At 37.1% G+C, this 14,260-nt stretch overlaps 1 protein-coding gene across 1 annotated transcript; it reads right to left on the reverse strand.

Annotated features, from left to right (window-relative positions):
• Window positions 1–13,125: 13,125 nt before the first annotated feature.
• LOC140946695 (adenosine receptor A2b-like) lies at window positions 13,126–14,076 on the reverse strand. The gene has a single exon (XM_073395801.1). It carries the CDS (start codon window positions 14,074–14,076, stop codon window positions 13,126–13,128), a length of 951 nt encoding a protein of 316 aa, XP_073251902.1.
• Between the last annotated feature and the right edge of the window lie 184 nt (window positions 14,077–14,260).

Below are 14,260 nucleotides of genomic sequence, written 5' to 3' on the forward strand. Positions count from 1 at the left end.
AAAATTCCAAAACCCACAGCTTGGCGTGACCCCTGTTATTCCCCGCTGTAACTGAAAAAAAGGCAAAAAATCTATCTGTCAACTCTCCAGAGGCTAATTTATGGTGTGGGTGTAGCCAAAGTTTCCACTTCAATGAACCCCAAATCAAAGCACATCTAAACTACCTGTAAATAGTTTTTTTTTTGTTTTTCTTCGCGCCGTGTTTCTTTAACGCTCTCCTGACTCGCGTAAAAAAAGCAATGAACTATATCAACTGGATAAATTATTTCCTCTTACACATGACCAACCTACGAAAAAATATCAAGCATTTTGACTCATAAGGTCCCCTTAAGCTTTTATGATATTGTGCCCATTCTGCCTTTAGTGGGAAACGGCCTTCTTCAATTAATCGATGATATGTGACCACGAACGAGCTAGTGAATGTGTGTACGCTACGACTCCAATTATATAATAACTGATCTATCAAAGAATTTAATTCAGAGAAACTAGCTTAGGGGCGGACCATTAGAGAACTTATGGGGACCCGGAGGAGGTGGGCGAAGTACGGAAAAAAAGCCAAATTCTTGCATGAGGAATTAAATGAAAAAGAATTATGCGCGCCAAGTAATCCTAACAGATATTCATGCACTGGCCTAAAAAAAATCATACAAAGGAAATGTTACGAAAAAATATTCATGCGGCTCGAAAGTTCCCCACCCCCTCTCCCCTGATAACTTTTCAAATGGTCCAACCGGGCCCCTATAACCTGTCAGTTATACCTTGATACTTTTAAGCTTAATCGTCACTTTGTCAGTAAAAACACCTGGCACTTCAGGGGATAAGGAACAAGAGACAACCCGAGACAAAATGCTGATGTCCTGCCTGTAGATTGAAATAAAAATCAATATCTAGTCATTATTCAACAGACACTTCAGCTGTAATCCTGTTCTCATGGTCATTTACAATTACCATTTGTCCCATCCTATCTTTTAAGAAACGGACAGTCACATACTAAGAGTTGAAGCAAATTCTCCCTTTCGTATGCGAGGAGACCTTCAAGAAATGAGCTACCATTGTGCTATACGTTCAAGGTGTCCTTGGTGGGAAGAGCGTAAACCTTGTCAAGAGCGAGAGGGGAGGGGGAAGGGCTACAGTCAGTGTTTGCAAATTTTGGTGTTCATTTACTGTTGTAAAGCGGGAGGATTTCAAGATCAACCAACCTGTTGTCCTGTTTTGGTATCAGCTCGGCAATGTTTTTGTACAACATGCAAACCACGTAGCGTTCTAGGAACAAGTTAGGATATACATTAACCAAATCAATGAAATGTTAAGAGTTTAGATGGTCATTCATAAATAAGATAAACTATTAACAGGATAGGATTATCCCAACCCAAAGCCTTGCAAAAATAAACTAGACTTGGTTAGAATAAATTAATTTATCGGGGATAAAGATGGCAATGTATTCTGTTATTTCTTATGTAGGGTTCAAACTAACTCCATTCATTCATTAATTCATTCAGTCAGTCAGACAGTCAGTCAGCCAGTCAATCTGTCAGTCAGTTCCGTCGATCAGTCGGTCAGTTAGTCTCTCAGTTAGTCAATTATCCAGTCTGTTAGCCAGCCAAAAACGTTAATTTTGGCCCATCGTGATCGACCTGCAATAGATCTTATACAATGGATCATGATTGGTGAAGACCTTGATAACTGAAAAGACTTGCTGGAAGGGTAACGGCGTTTTTTTCTTCTCGGATGAAGTTTTTTCCAGACTCAGCTGAAGTTGAAGGAAAGATAACATCTTCTTTATTACCAGCTGGAATTTTCATTGCCGCCAAAGCTGTAAATAAACAGCGAACAGAAATACTTAACGTAAGAGCAGTATATCTGGATCTACAAGTAAGCAAACGTGAGTCGGTGGAAGAAAAACTGAAACAAAAATTTCTCCAACAGTTTCATGAAAATGAAGACCAGGTCCCCGGGGGCGGATACTCCCAATGAAAAACTTTCTTGAGTTCCCCACCCCTCCCCCCCCCCCCCCCGGGGGACCACGCACACGCACAAGGAATCTCTTACCTACTTCGTCCATTTCAATAGACATTTCTGCCTTAGAGTTGTTCTTTAAACCCCAATGATACTGGGCGTACTGAACCGCAAACTTCTCCAATTTAGCACCGCTAACAAGTATGTTGATGCTCAAATTCCTGATTGGTATTTTATTCACGTTATTTAGTAAAGAAGATGTTAAGTTTGCAGCCCTCTGTAAAAAGGAAAAGTAAGTCCCAAACTTTATTTTAAGAGAAAACATAAAAAAAAGAATCCAAAAAGAACAAAAGTCAAAATGAACAAAAAAAAAAGTGAAAGTTGAACTGCGAAATCAATCCTTTCTTTTTTAATAAACATTTTCTATAGCTCAGTTTTACTCTCTTATCGTCAACATACTCACTTCACGGACAAATGTATGTTACCTGTAATGACAATGAATCGCCGACATCAAGTTGATTGATTTCACTTTCATGTTTGGTTACCTAGAAATCGTATGTGAAAGTATAGAGTTAGGTGATAAATGAAACATGATTGTTAGCATCATTATATCCTGGAGACTAGCAACTTAAGTATAAGATTTTTAATTTTGAACTCGCGAGCTTTAGTAACCAGTAACTCTTACCAAGTACTCCACTGATGAAAACTGAACACCATTCGCGGAGCTTAATGAAGGAGTGATAATTATATGTAGCGATGTTGAGGACGATGTCAATATTAATGATGAGGCAGCGGACAATTTTTTGTTAGCTGATGTCATTGATGATATCGGTTGTGTGGATGTCATTACGACAGTGTTATATGATAACATTTGAGTTGAAACCTGTGGCGACTCTGCTGCTGCTGCTGATTCTAAAGATGATGATGATAATGATAACGATGATGACAATGACGGTGACGATGATACCAATGATAATGAAGATGATGAGTGGAGTGAGGGTGAAAGTTGTTTCATTGGAGAGGACGGCGCCGTAAATAACGTCAAAGAGCCTGCAGGAAACAAAATACAAAATAATTAAGTTCATGGTAGATGAACAGTACCAGAACTCCTCAGCAGGACATGCGTTTACAGCATAACTGACATTTCCGAGATATATGTCGATGGTTGTCGTCATGGTCACATTTCTGACAGTATTTTGTTGTTGTTGTTTTTAATGGTCACATTGAATAGTACACAAAAAGACAACTACTTATGACACGCGAGAAAACCTCGAAACCACAAACTAATTACCGTTGCTGTTTGCGGTTTGGTTATCTCGCTCCTTATTGGCTTATTTCTCGCAACACAATAACATTCCATAAATATTTCTGGTGTTCACGGTTTTGTGAGTTTCACAGTCATTTTCTTCATTGAGCAGACAAAGAGGTGTACACAAAATGAGTGGTTTCGCTGCACTTGTCGACTGTGTACTCGCCAGTACAACTCTATGGTAACAGGTTTACCGTCTGGAGGATTTTAACTGTACTGTACCAAAAGAGGATAAAGGGGCTCTCTTGACTATACTGTGCTATCCAAGCAATTTATAATTGGAATTTTTATCAAACTTTAAGTTATAAAAAGCTTTCGGATTAAGGTGAACTTACTTGTTGGCGTTGCTTTATCATCTCCTTTTTGACAAATGTATTTATAATGAGCCTCACAGTCATCAGCCACAAGTTTGTTTTGTTCAGTTGCGTACATACATCGCTTTCTGTAATTCGGTAAAAGTTGTTCTTGCCTATTAACAATCGATTCAAAATCAGCGTCGTTGGAAGGGATGACAGTTCCATCAGCCCAGACGAAGTTGCTCTTGGTGGTGTCAAATTTTATACCAACCCAGTACTTAGGATCTTGGTGAAGTAAAAAGTGTTGCCTCACTGTTTGAATATCTTGTATATTTCTAATTTTTGTCAGGATTCCTCCGTCATTTGTACAGGAACCTTTGGCATCAGACCAGCGATGAAAACTGTTACCTGCTGAGTAGGTTATCTGGGCCTTGGTGCGAGGCACTTAAGAAAAAGGAAAAAGTGTAAGTATTTACAACAACTACTAGTGTAAAACCCGGTTATGGTTATTCAAGTAATTGCATAAATTAGAGATTTATATTTACTGCTCACAAAAAGCTCAAACTAACGAACTGACAGTCTCTTCTTCCTATTATATTAGTATTGTCCATTGATTGTCGCAGCATAACAGTTTGCGTCCAGGGTTAGGGTTACCCGGGGATGAAACAAATCGTCACATGTCTGGACAAACACTGCAAAGTTAATAGAGACAATCGGAGTGCTGCATTCACCTTTCAGATCTAACCAGTAAGTTGTAAATATTAGAAGGAGTAACTCCAGCGTTCTGCTGAGGAATGGCATTTCATCAGATTTTTTTCCCTATGTCGCGTCTTTGAACTCGATGACTCTTGTAATGTTTTGCCTGGAAGGAGAGCGAAAAATGGTGATCATCTAATAACACAGAATGAGGGAGGTGATAATAATAATAATAATAATAATAATAATACAGAATCAACTCTTCACCCTCGAGACTACATAAGCTGTTTTATAAAAAAAAGCCGATCAGAATACAGTATTTATTCTACAGAATAAAAATTTTGAAAAGCGACAACTATTGAAAAAAACCCTTACTTTTGACGATTATCAATTGATTGCGCAACCGGATTCCTAGCGAAATCATAACGATGTCTAACGGAGCAATCTTTATATACTAAGTTTCACCATTAAAAACGAAAATAAACCAAATACCGTTGTTTATTCGGTTAGAATTTGTCACTTTAAGCGATAATTCGTTCAAGATCGTCACGACCCATTTTCTCTTACCTGGCAATTTGAGCAGAGATGAACTTTTTCTCCTTCAGGCGGACAAGTAGAAAGACACAAAATGCATTAAAATGTGGCATGAATCGTCTAATCCATTCGAGGAAAGTTCTTTACGATCTCTCAACATATCCTTTCGTTTTATTTTGTATCAAAATAGTTGATGAAGAGGGTACAATGAGAGTGATTTTTATCAAGAAAAAGCAGTAGAGGAACCTTTATATTAAACAAGAATGAGGATCATCCTACGTATTCTCTCTTGCTCTTGGATTTAAATTAGAAGCGCAATTTCCAACTTAGGTAGGCTGAAGTACTACAAAACGTATAAAAATGTATTAGATGAAATAGATGAGAATAAAAATATACAAAATCAGCAAAAAACTGTAAAGTTTTGTTCAAGAGCTTACTTTCTTTGATGAGACAAGTTAAAATATCCGGACCTAGCATGTAGCAATATATCATCATGAAGGAAATATGTTAACGTTATTCATTTTCCGGAGGATATCATCAAAACTCCAGAAGACAGAAGGTCTGTTTTCCACGTTTGCTTTCCTCTAGATAAACACATTTCGACGAACTGCTAAGACCTGACGCATTGGCTCTCGGGCCGAACAGGAAGGATTATCTTAGAATTTTAAAATTTCAAGAGAAATCTGACATAATGGAGTCATTGGTAGGGTAAGGGTTCTTTCGTTTTCAGGCTCCCTTTCATGTTCTTTCGTAACACGCGTGGTATCTTGGGAAGATGCGCGTTAGCTGGGGCGGCAACTCAGGAGGACTTGACCTCCAAACCTCGCCGGTCTAATCGTAAATGGGGCCCATATACGATTATCAAAGCTAGCGGTCATGACAGAGCCCATGAACCGATGTTTTTATAGTCAAGCAATGAATACGCAGATTAAAATGGCAATCTCAATCTCGTAAAAAGACAGGGTTTTTTTTTTTATCTCTGATTGCTGTGAAAATCTCCGGCAAAACTGTCTATTTTACAAGAAAGTGAAAATATTTTACTCTCAGCATGTTTGGAATTGCTTTAAAACATAGCTATCCCATTACTTTACTGTCAAAAGATCAAACTCGTTTTGTTCGGGGGTAATTAGGTTTTATGTTACACAAAACTACCTAGAAGAGCTTAAGTTCGATGTACACATTCAACTGGCTGATTCTGAAACTTAGGCTAACTCTAACCGTCTATCCTTTTCATGATAAAACTATCTCAAATTGTCGTATTCTCACAAGTTCCTCTTGCTCATGAACTTGATGAGCAATTCTTTACCCATTGTTACAGTTGTAAGGCATTTTTTATGACGGCGTTTTTAAATTAGCAATTTTTTAGAATACTTAGGGCTTGTTTACATGGAGTGGGGGACCCCGGTCTAGTGGGGTAGGTTTCTTTTGTTTTGTGTCCCCCAGAGCGTGAAAACAAAAGAAACCAACCCCACTAGACCGGGGTCCCCCACTCCATGTAAACAGGCCCTTAGAAAATGAACTGACTTCGTCAAACTGTCGGTTATTAGAAATTTAGCTGTAAGATGAAAAGCTCTAAGATAAGAGTAATAAATCGATAGAAACTATAGTCTAAATAACAATAATAGAGACCGGCCTTAGCCCTCACAAACTGACGCAAATGCTTTGTGGATATTCGATGAAAACAGAGAGGCTTTGTGATTATATTGGCAACGGCCGCCTGTAGGTGATTAGCATAAGTTAACTACAGTATTTTGCAAAATTGATTTTGTTATTCATTATTTTTTGCTAATTCAAAACTTTTGACTGTAAATATAAACTGAAAAATCGCTTTAGACATGTTAATATTATATTTGGCTAATGCTATTGTTGCTCCTTCATTATATTCAAAAAATTCCTCCGCTTTATTCGACTAAAATATTTTATAAAATAATAAAACTGAACAAGCTGACACTATGCTGTTTCTTTTTTGTTTCAATCGAAAGATATTTCTATTTGTGTGTGCGCTTATGTTGGGGAGAAAGATTTTTTGTTTATGGTCAAAATATTTTCAACATGATCAGATTAAACTGAACTATTCTGTTAAGAAATACTCACCACAGTGGGTCTGCTACAAACCTCGGAAGCTTCGTTTAAAATCGAGGCATTTCAAATCTGCAATGCCCTGACTAAACGTATTAATTAAAATCTGGAACACTAACTCGTTGGTTTGAAACAGGTTGAATTGGCAATTGTTTGCCTCTGTTTTTACCTCTTCCGATATTAAAATGGTGATAAAAGTTTCTCAATAACTGCTTTTGTCCATGGGCTTAGACAAGCAGTTTTCATTGGTGCAAGCTGCTTTTAGAGAGTGGAGCTTAGCTGGATAATCCTGAATTGTAATCTCAAGAACGGGGAGATCCTGAATTGTAATCTCAAGAACGGGGAGACATTTATTAGGACTTATCCAAACAAAAATTTTTGAAACAAACAATGTATTTCCTTTTAATAGCGCCCGGCTTTGGTAGAAAAGATTACAATTTTTCACAGGAGAATAATTTCGCTGAGCCGTTTTTTTGCTGATGTCATTGATTTCAGTGTTGTGGGGGTCCCAAGGTCGCTAAAATGCTAATCATGCAAAATAACACTAATTTACCTAACTAGCCGTTTACTAACCCAAATAGCTCCTTTTTTAGTTGACTGGTGCTCCTGCGAGCGCTTGTCATTAGTTGTATGAATTGCTGATTTTTTTCAAGTTTAATGGCAACTACTTGCAGAAATGCATTGAGGAATAGCAAATATAGCAACAATAAAAAATTTAACAACGATTGCAAACTGACGCAAACATGCGCTATCAGATATCGCACGAAGTTTAAAAAAAGCAGTTGGGATCACACAGTCCTAACGAATCAATGATTCTGAAACATGGCTCTTCTTCAATTATAGTTGATAGCTAAGAGGATCACAAACTAAATTAAGTAAACAAATGAGTTCTTTGTGTTATTACACACAGTTTCCTAGAATTTTTGGGCATATTATTCCACTTACAAGCAAAAGGCTATTCACACTTCCTAGAAGAGCAACTTACCCTGGACATTCCTGTGTTTTCAATCTAAGGATGCTCGTTAGAGCAGCGTCTGAGGTTTACAGAGCCGCTGCATGCCTAAAAACGCAATGATCAGAGCGAAGGCACCCGATAATATTACTATCAGACCACCCACTATAAATTGAAGGATGGTAACTCTGTATCAGTATTTCGAGCGAGAAATTCATCGAAACTAGTTTGAATTAAACAAAGCTTAGTTTTACTGAATATTATTGCCTATTCAGTTTTCGAAGGTCCAGTGTCACTCAAAGATTGAGAAAGAAATTCAAGAAAGCTATCGACGACTTGTTTGGGATTTTTGCCGTTTAAAAATTTATTAAGGTTCGTTAATCTGAAATTTAGGCCTAGGCCAAACGTCGAACTGTTCATGAGACGAACCAAACTCTAATTTGGGTCGACCTTAAGTTAACATCGTCTGTTTGGTCGAACCAATCAACTGAATCAGACCAAAAACCAATTTTAGCTCAAGACTATACATTATCATAAAAATTTTTAAATTTAAGTTTAGTTCATCGCATGTGAAGATCTACGTTTGTCCCGGAGACGATCTTCAGACGTTCTTAATCCGTCTGAAGCTGAGTACGGATAAAACGTGTTGGACGATCCAAACTCATTCAGACGAACCTAACTTAGCCAGTTGACGTCGAACATTTCATGAACTTAACTCGCTTAGTCTGTTTCGGCACATCATAGTTAAAAGTTCGACGTTTGACCTATGCCTTAAACTGGCCTTTATCTATTGCAGCAAATATTATACGTGACTTTGCAAAACGATAGCTCTTGAAATTAGCTTAATTCTCAGTGCAAACTCATGATTTCGTGTCTAAAATGCCGATTATTTCCATTTAAGATATGAGAACAAATTTCAAAAAACGGAAAAATAGCATTAAAAGAAACATAGACATAATTGTCAAGGGTAAGTTGAAAATAAATATATTTCAGCCTCAAGTAAGCATCACTAATCCACAATACCTTCAATTCTTGCCTCGTTGTTTTCTTACGTATGTTTCCTTTTCACTTAAAACAAAAAAATCCTTTTTATTAGTATTTCATGTTTCAGTGCTTGAAGGTGTGTTGAAAATGAAAAAGGTGTCTCCAAATAATCTTCATTTTCACCCTTTCCGCCTTAACTAAAAACAATGCCTTATTAACCGCCTGTTTTAACAGATGATGATTGGTCCTGGCTGAAAAAGGTGTTGTTAATATCGACCCTGTAATATTAACATATGTCCAGCTGCTCTTGGTGAAAGGTAACAAGGATTAATAGAGACTATTCATATTTTCTGAAAATTATTTCTTGTCAGTCTGAGCGTGGCTTTCATTAATGCTTTGAGTCGCACGAAAAGACTATACAACGAAAGGCGATCTCACTTTTGCAAAGTCATCGAGGCTTTTTTTTTTTTTAATATTGAAGCTTATTGATAAGTACAATACAATATACAATATCAACAAACAAAGAATGACATTACAAAACTAAAATAGACAAGATACAACAATACAGGGCATTGCAATTATTAATTACAAAAAATGAATAGTTAAATAGATAAATAAAAAAAATTACCAAATAACAGAAATAACTAAACAAGTCAAGGTTCTTTACGGCTAAAGGCTCAAGGATTCACGGACACATGAAGGCTCTATAGATAATTTGTATTTCAGAAAAGCTTTAAAATCTAAGAAACTATATGGTTCGCTTCTTTGGCTGCGGTGTAGACATAAAAACGAGCGACTATCAGGCAAAGATTAAACGTATGGAAGGATCGATTCTCAGGGAGATATCCGTAAATCTTATCATTATTGCTCAAGGAAACTGAGGGCAAGTTATTATCGTTCCACTAAGAGCTAGGTAAAAAGGTTCCCTTCTTCAATTCACACACATGACAGGAGTCACTGTCAGTAATTTTGGCCTTGCAAAGTTTGTTGCGAGTGTACAGGATGTGATGGTTTGTTTTAAACTGAAACATAGAAAGCTTTATGTTTTTTGTGAGCTTGAATGGAAGAACGTATAACCCGCAATTCTCTTATCTGTGAAGCCAGTCTTAACAAGACGAATTTCTGATGCAGGTTTTTGGAAAGATTTAGATACATAAAACGCGCGTGCCGACTCGAAAGTCTATAGATAAGATGCAACAAAATAATTGAATCCAGTCATGTATCTTTCTCCTTTGAAATTAACATTTCAATCCAAAGAGATATCAATAAAATAACATCATTGTTACCAACCATATACCTCTATAAATTTACCAATATGATCAACATTTTGTAGCCGAAATTGGCAATCGCTAAGGCGTCGGAAAGGTTAGCTTTTAAAATATTTTCACGGTTGTGATAAGTTTATTTCATGCTGTAGATCACGGTAGGTAGCGAGGAGTGGTGAATAACTTGTCAGCAAGAACTGGAAATAAGGTAATTTCCCGTTCTTCGTCCTGGCCCATTACAGACTGCGGCCTACCTTTTATTGGGAGAAGACGAGGGGTTAAAAGAAACCGCAGGGGGCAGGAAAAAACAAGCATAAATCCTCGAGGACTGAGCTTCAAGAAGCAGATTAGTTGTGGACTTGTAATAGGATTGTTCAGATGAGTAAGGACCGAAAAGTCAGGGCAGTAAATTCTGATGAGTATATATTATTGCTGGCTACTTACCGCTTTGGTCAGCATTTTCCTTTAGAAGCTTAGTTCATTACTGCATATAGACTGCGAGCATATGTCAAGAGATACTTCACAGTAAGAATTAAACATCTTGAACTCCAGGGACGGGTCAACTCAGGAATGCTTCATAAAAACTAACGAGTCTGTAACACTGCTAGTTAATCCTAAACAAACACGCTTTTGAAATGTTTAATTAGTTAACTAAGTTGTCTTAGGTACTGCTATGAAACCTTAGCACTTCAGAACAAGGCCCACTGTTTTTACAGAAAGTCACGACTACTCCCCTTTGGCCCTTAGCTTTTATTACTACTTTTCTCGACCGTCCACCATGACTAAGTCATCGAAAACACGATCTAGCGATGTTTTGATTCCCTGGCTTTTCTTGGACGCATGTGTGGCTACTGCTCATGCGTATCCATTATTGGATCGAGTATTAAAAGCGATACTCTCGACCAGCCATATGTGGATAATTGTACTGGCCAGACCACAGATTTAGTATGCCTGTTGTTCTTGTTTAGTTAGATACTGCGATATTACATTGGATAGGATCGTAGCATTTTTCACATCATTTGTTAGGCAACAGCATGCCAGGAAAGGAACCATAACCCTATTTCCATATGTTTTAAGCTTTTGCTGAGCAACCACTCGATCTTGTTGTCGATATTTTTTCAAAGTGATAATGTAATTTTTCCATTTATTAAAACGATGTTTAATTTAACGCAATATTTTGCTTTAACAATGGTAAATAAGATTGTTTAGCAACGTAAACTTGATGCTGATCAGCAATTATTGCCAAAATGAAAATAAAAGACGGCTTACTGATCTAAAAAGTACGTAGTATAACTAGATAATTGATCCAGAAAGTTCGCCTACGCAAATTCAGACATACGCAGTTCAGTGTCATAACAGGTGTATCGCCCTGGTACCATTAAACTTATCTATTCTAAAAATAATAATTATTCATCCATAACAAATGATAAATATCACTTCTCATAAAATAAATAGACAGTTAAAAACCAGGAAACGAATACCAGCTCCTGTAAGTTAAATACTAAAATAAAGAAAAAAATGAAAATTATCTGATAACTGAATAACTAACCAACTAACTACATAAAGAGATAAATAAACAATCAAGTAAATAAATAAATAGATGAATAAATGGAACGAAGGAAGAAAAGGTCTGTCCTTTCATCGTTCTGCTAACTTTGCATTATGTTAGCCAGTTTTGTGCGATTTTCCTTGCTGGAAGCCGTATAATTTGACGTGCTGATAAAACATTGATAAAATTAACATTTCTTTTATTCTGCTTAAAAAACGTTAAATCTAATAAATTTTTAACAACAGCTGTCCAAAAATTTATAATGTTTAAGTTTTTTCTGAAGAAAAATTACTTTAAGGTCCAAATTATTTCTTTCACATCGACAAACTGAAAAATACCCAAAGATGATACATCCAAAGCGTTATGAAAGTTATATATAGCGAGGCTAACTGAGTAATGATTAGTCTCAAATTTGCATTTGGCTCTTAAAACTCATTGTTTTTCCTTTGGGTCTTACATCTGATTATGAAACTTTGTTCGTATTGTACATTTGTTATGCCTTATTCAAGATCTAGCTTTACATCATACCCCCAGAGGAGCGTTGTTATATCAGGCCCCAGCATGCTCTGGGGTGTAAAATGAACGTTGCATCCATCTTGCTGCGTTTAGTCTTTCAACATAGCTATCCGATCACCTTATGGCTTTACGCTGGCTGTGTAAAAAAATTTTTTTAGTTGTCTTTGATTGAGGAGAACGAATGGAAAGGATCATAAAACTCTATTACTAAAGTGAAAATACTTTCCAAGAAAAATTTATACTAGTTAACCTTAAACTGTGCATTTCCCCTTCATGACAAAAAATATGAAAATTAGTTTATTTCCATTTGTCCTTTAAGATCCGCCATATGTTTCATATGGGATATAGCATATGCTGGGTTATGGGACATAGCATATGGTCAATCCACAAGCATTAATTGAAGCCATATTGTTTAATGAAACGTTTGATTCCGATTAAAAAGTACTTTTTATTTGTGTTGTGTTTACCAATTATGACATTTTTAATTTCAGTGATAAAAAAACTGGGGAAAAACTAAGCTCTGAACCACAAGAAATCGTCGGAAACTTCAGGGAATCTTCACCAGCAACCTTCATAGCAATGAATTTTTTCATTGAAATTTTTTTCCCCCAGTTAAAGAAATAAATTTTATTGTTTATATGCAAAAAGTTCTGAATTTAAATTACCGGCGATATTAAAACTTTTGTTACTCTTAAGCGGAACATCTTAAGTAGCATGCTTATCTGCTTTCCGTGGAAACTCCGATTATCTTAAAATGATTTTGCACGCAAGAAATGATCCAAATCTGAGTTTGGATCTAGACACTTTCAGGAAACTTGGTCTCTAGCTCAAAATGGTAATAGCTAGGGCAAAAAGCCAATGTATTTTATATTTCTCTCAAACCCCAATCTAAACATCATTACGTAAATATAGATCATCTATAATTCTACAAGCCGTTTATTTCGTTTGTACAATTGAGGATTTATTTTAGTATTTATTTGATTCCTTAGTTAATGACAACAGCAATTTTTAACAGCGCTACGCGCATCATTGATTACTTTTCGGACCGCAATTCGCTGATCTTTATGCCGATACAAGTAAACAGAGAAGTTCATGACGGCGTTTAACATCATTACAGTTTCAATGTAGCGCCAGAGTACAGTGTGGAGACGAGGGCTGACAGAAGTTGCCTTATTGGTGAAGAAAAATCCAAGCGCAGGTGCATAACAGAACGCTGAAATACCTACGAGTATTCCAACAGTTTTTGCAACTTTTCTTTCTTGCGCTTTCTTTCTTTCCTCTTCCGGATTCACTGGTTCAACAGCGACAGCGCTGACTCGACGAATCCTTAAAAATATTCTTAGGCAAGCAAAAATAATAATCACAACACTAAACACTATCGAAGCAATGACAAGCGCGTGGTAATCGATGATTCCTGTGAATACGCAAATGCTTAAAAATAAACGAAAAAGGGCATAAATGCCAAAGGCTATGCATATGCGCGTTTTAGTAACCCATTGGTTATATTTGATGCTGTGAATAATCGCTATGTAACGATCTATACATATCACTGCAATGTTTTGTAGAGTACTGTCTGCGACTAATGTTATTATGCCAGACACGATGTATTCCAGGGAGCATGTGGTCGACGGACACGCCAGGAAAAAAACAGTGTCGGATATAATCAGAGGCTGCATAACCGCGCCATTAAAGAGACCAACAGGAGCTAAGCTGAGTAGACACATATTAAGTGGTGTCTGGAAGGAAGGGGTTCTGGCGTATGCTGCAATCCACAGCGCGTTACCTGTGGTTGCTACCACGGAAAGAACAGCGTTTAAAGCGATTTCTGACACCAGCATAGGCAAGTGAACCATGCGCAGTTCTGCGCAAGATGTTTCGGCTGGATGCAGGGGCCATGAACACTGCACTTCAGTTACGTTTAAAAATGACTTCCCCGACATGCTCACTGAAGCTAACCTCGGGTTTGTTAAGCGCAAGGCTCCAGCTTCCCGGCTGATACTCAGACAAAAAAAAACTTTGCTGTTTTGTCCAGCGTAAGTGGTGGTTGCTATGGCCTTGCCGTGTTGCTAAACCAAGTTCTGCGTAAAATAAAAAAACAAGGTGCTCTATTAGTTCTTGCTTGTA

This window comes from Porites lutea, chromosome 8 (genome assembly GCF_958299795.1).
Source record: "Porites lutea chromosome 8, jaPorLute2.1, whole genome shotgun sequence".
Lineage (NCBI taxonomy): Eukaryota > Metazoa > Cnidaria > Anthozoa > Scleractinia > Poritidae > Porites > Porites lutea.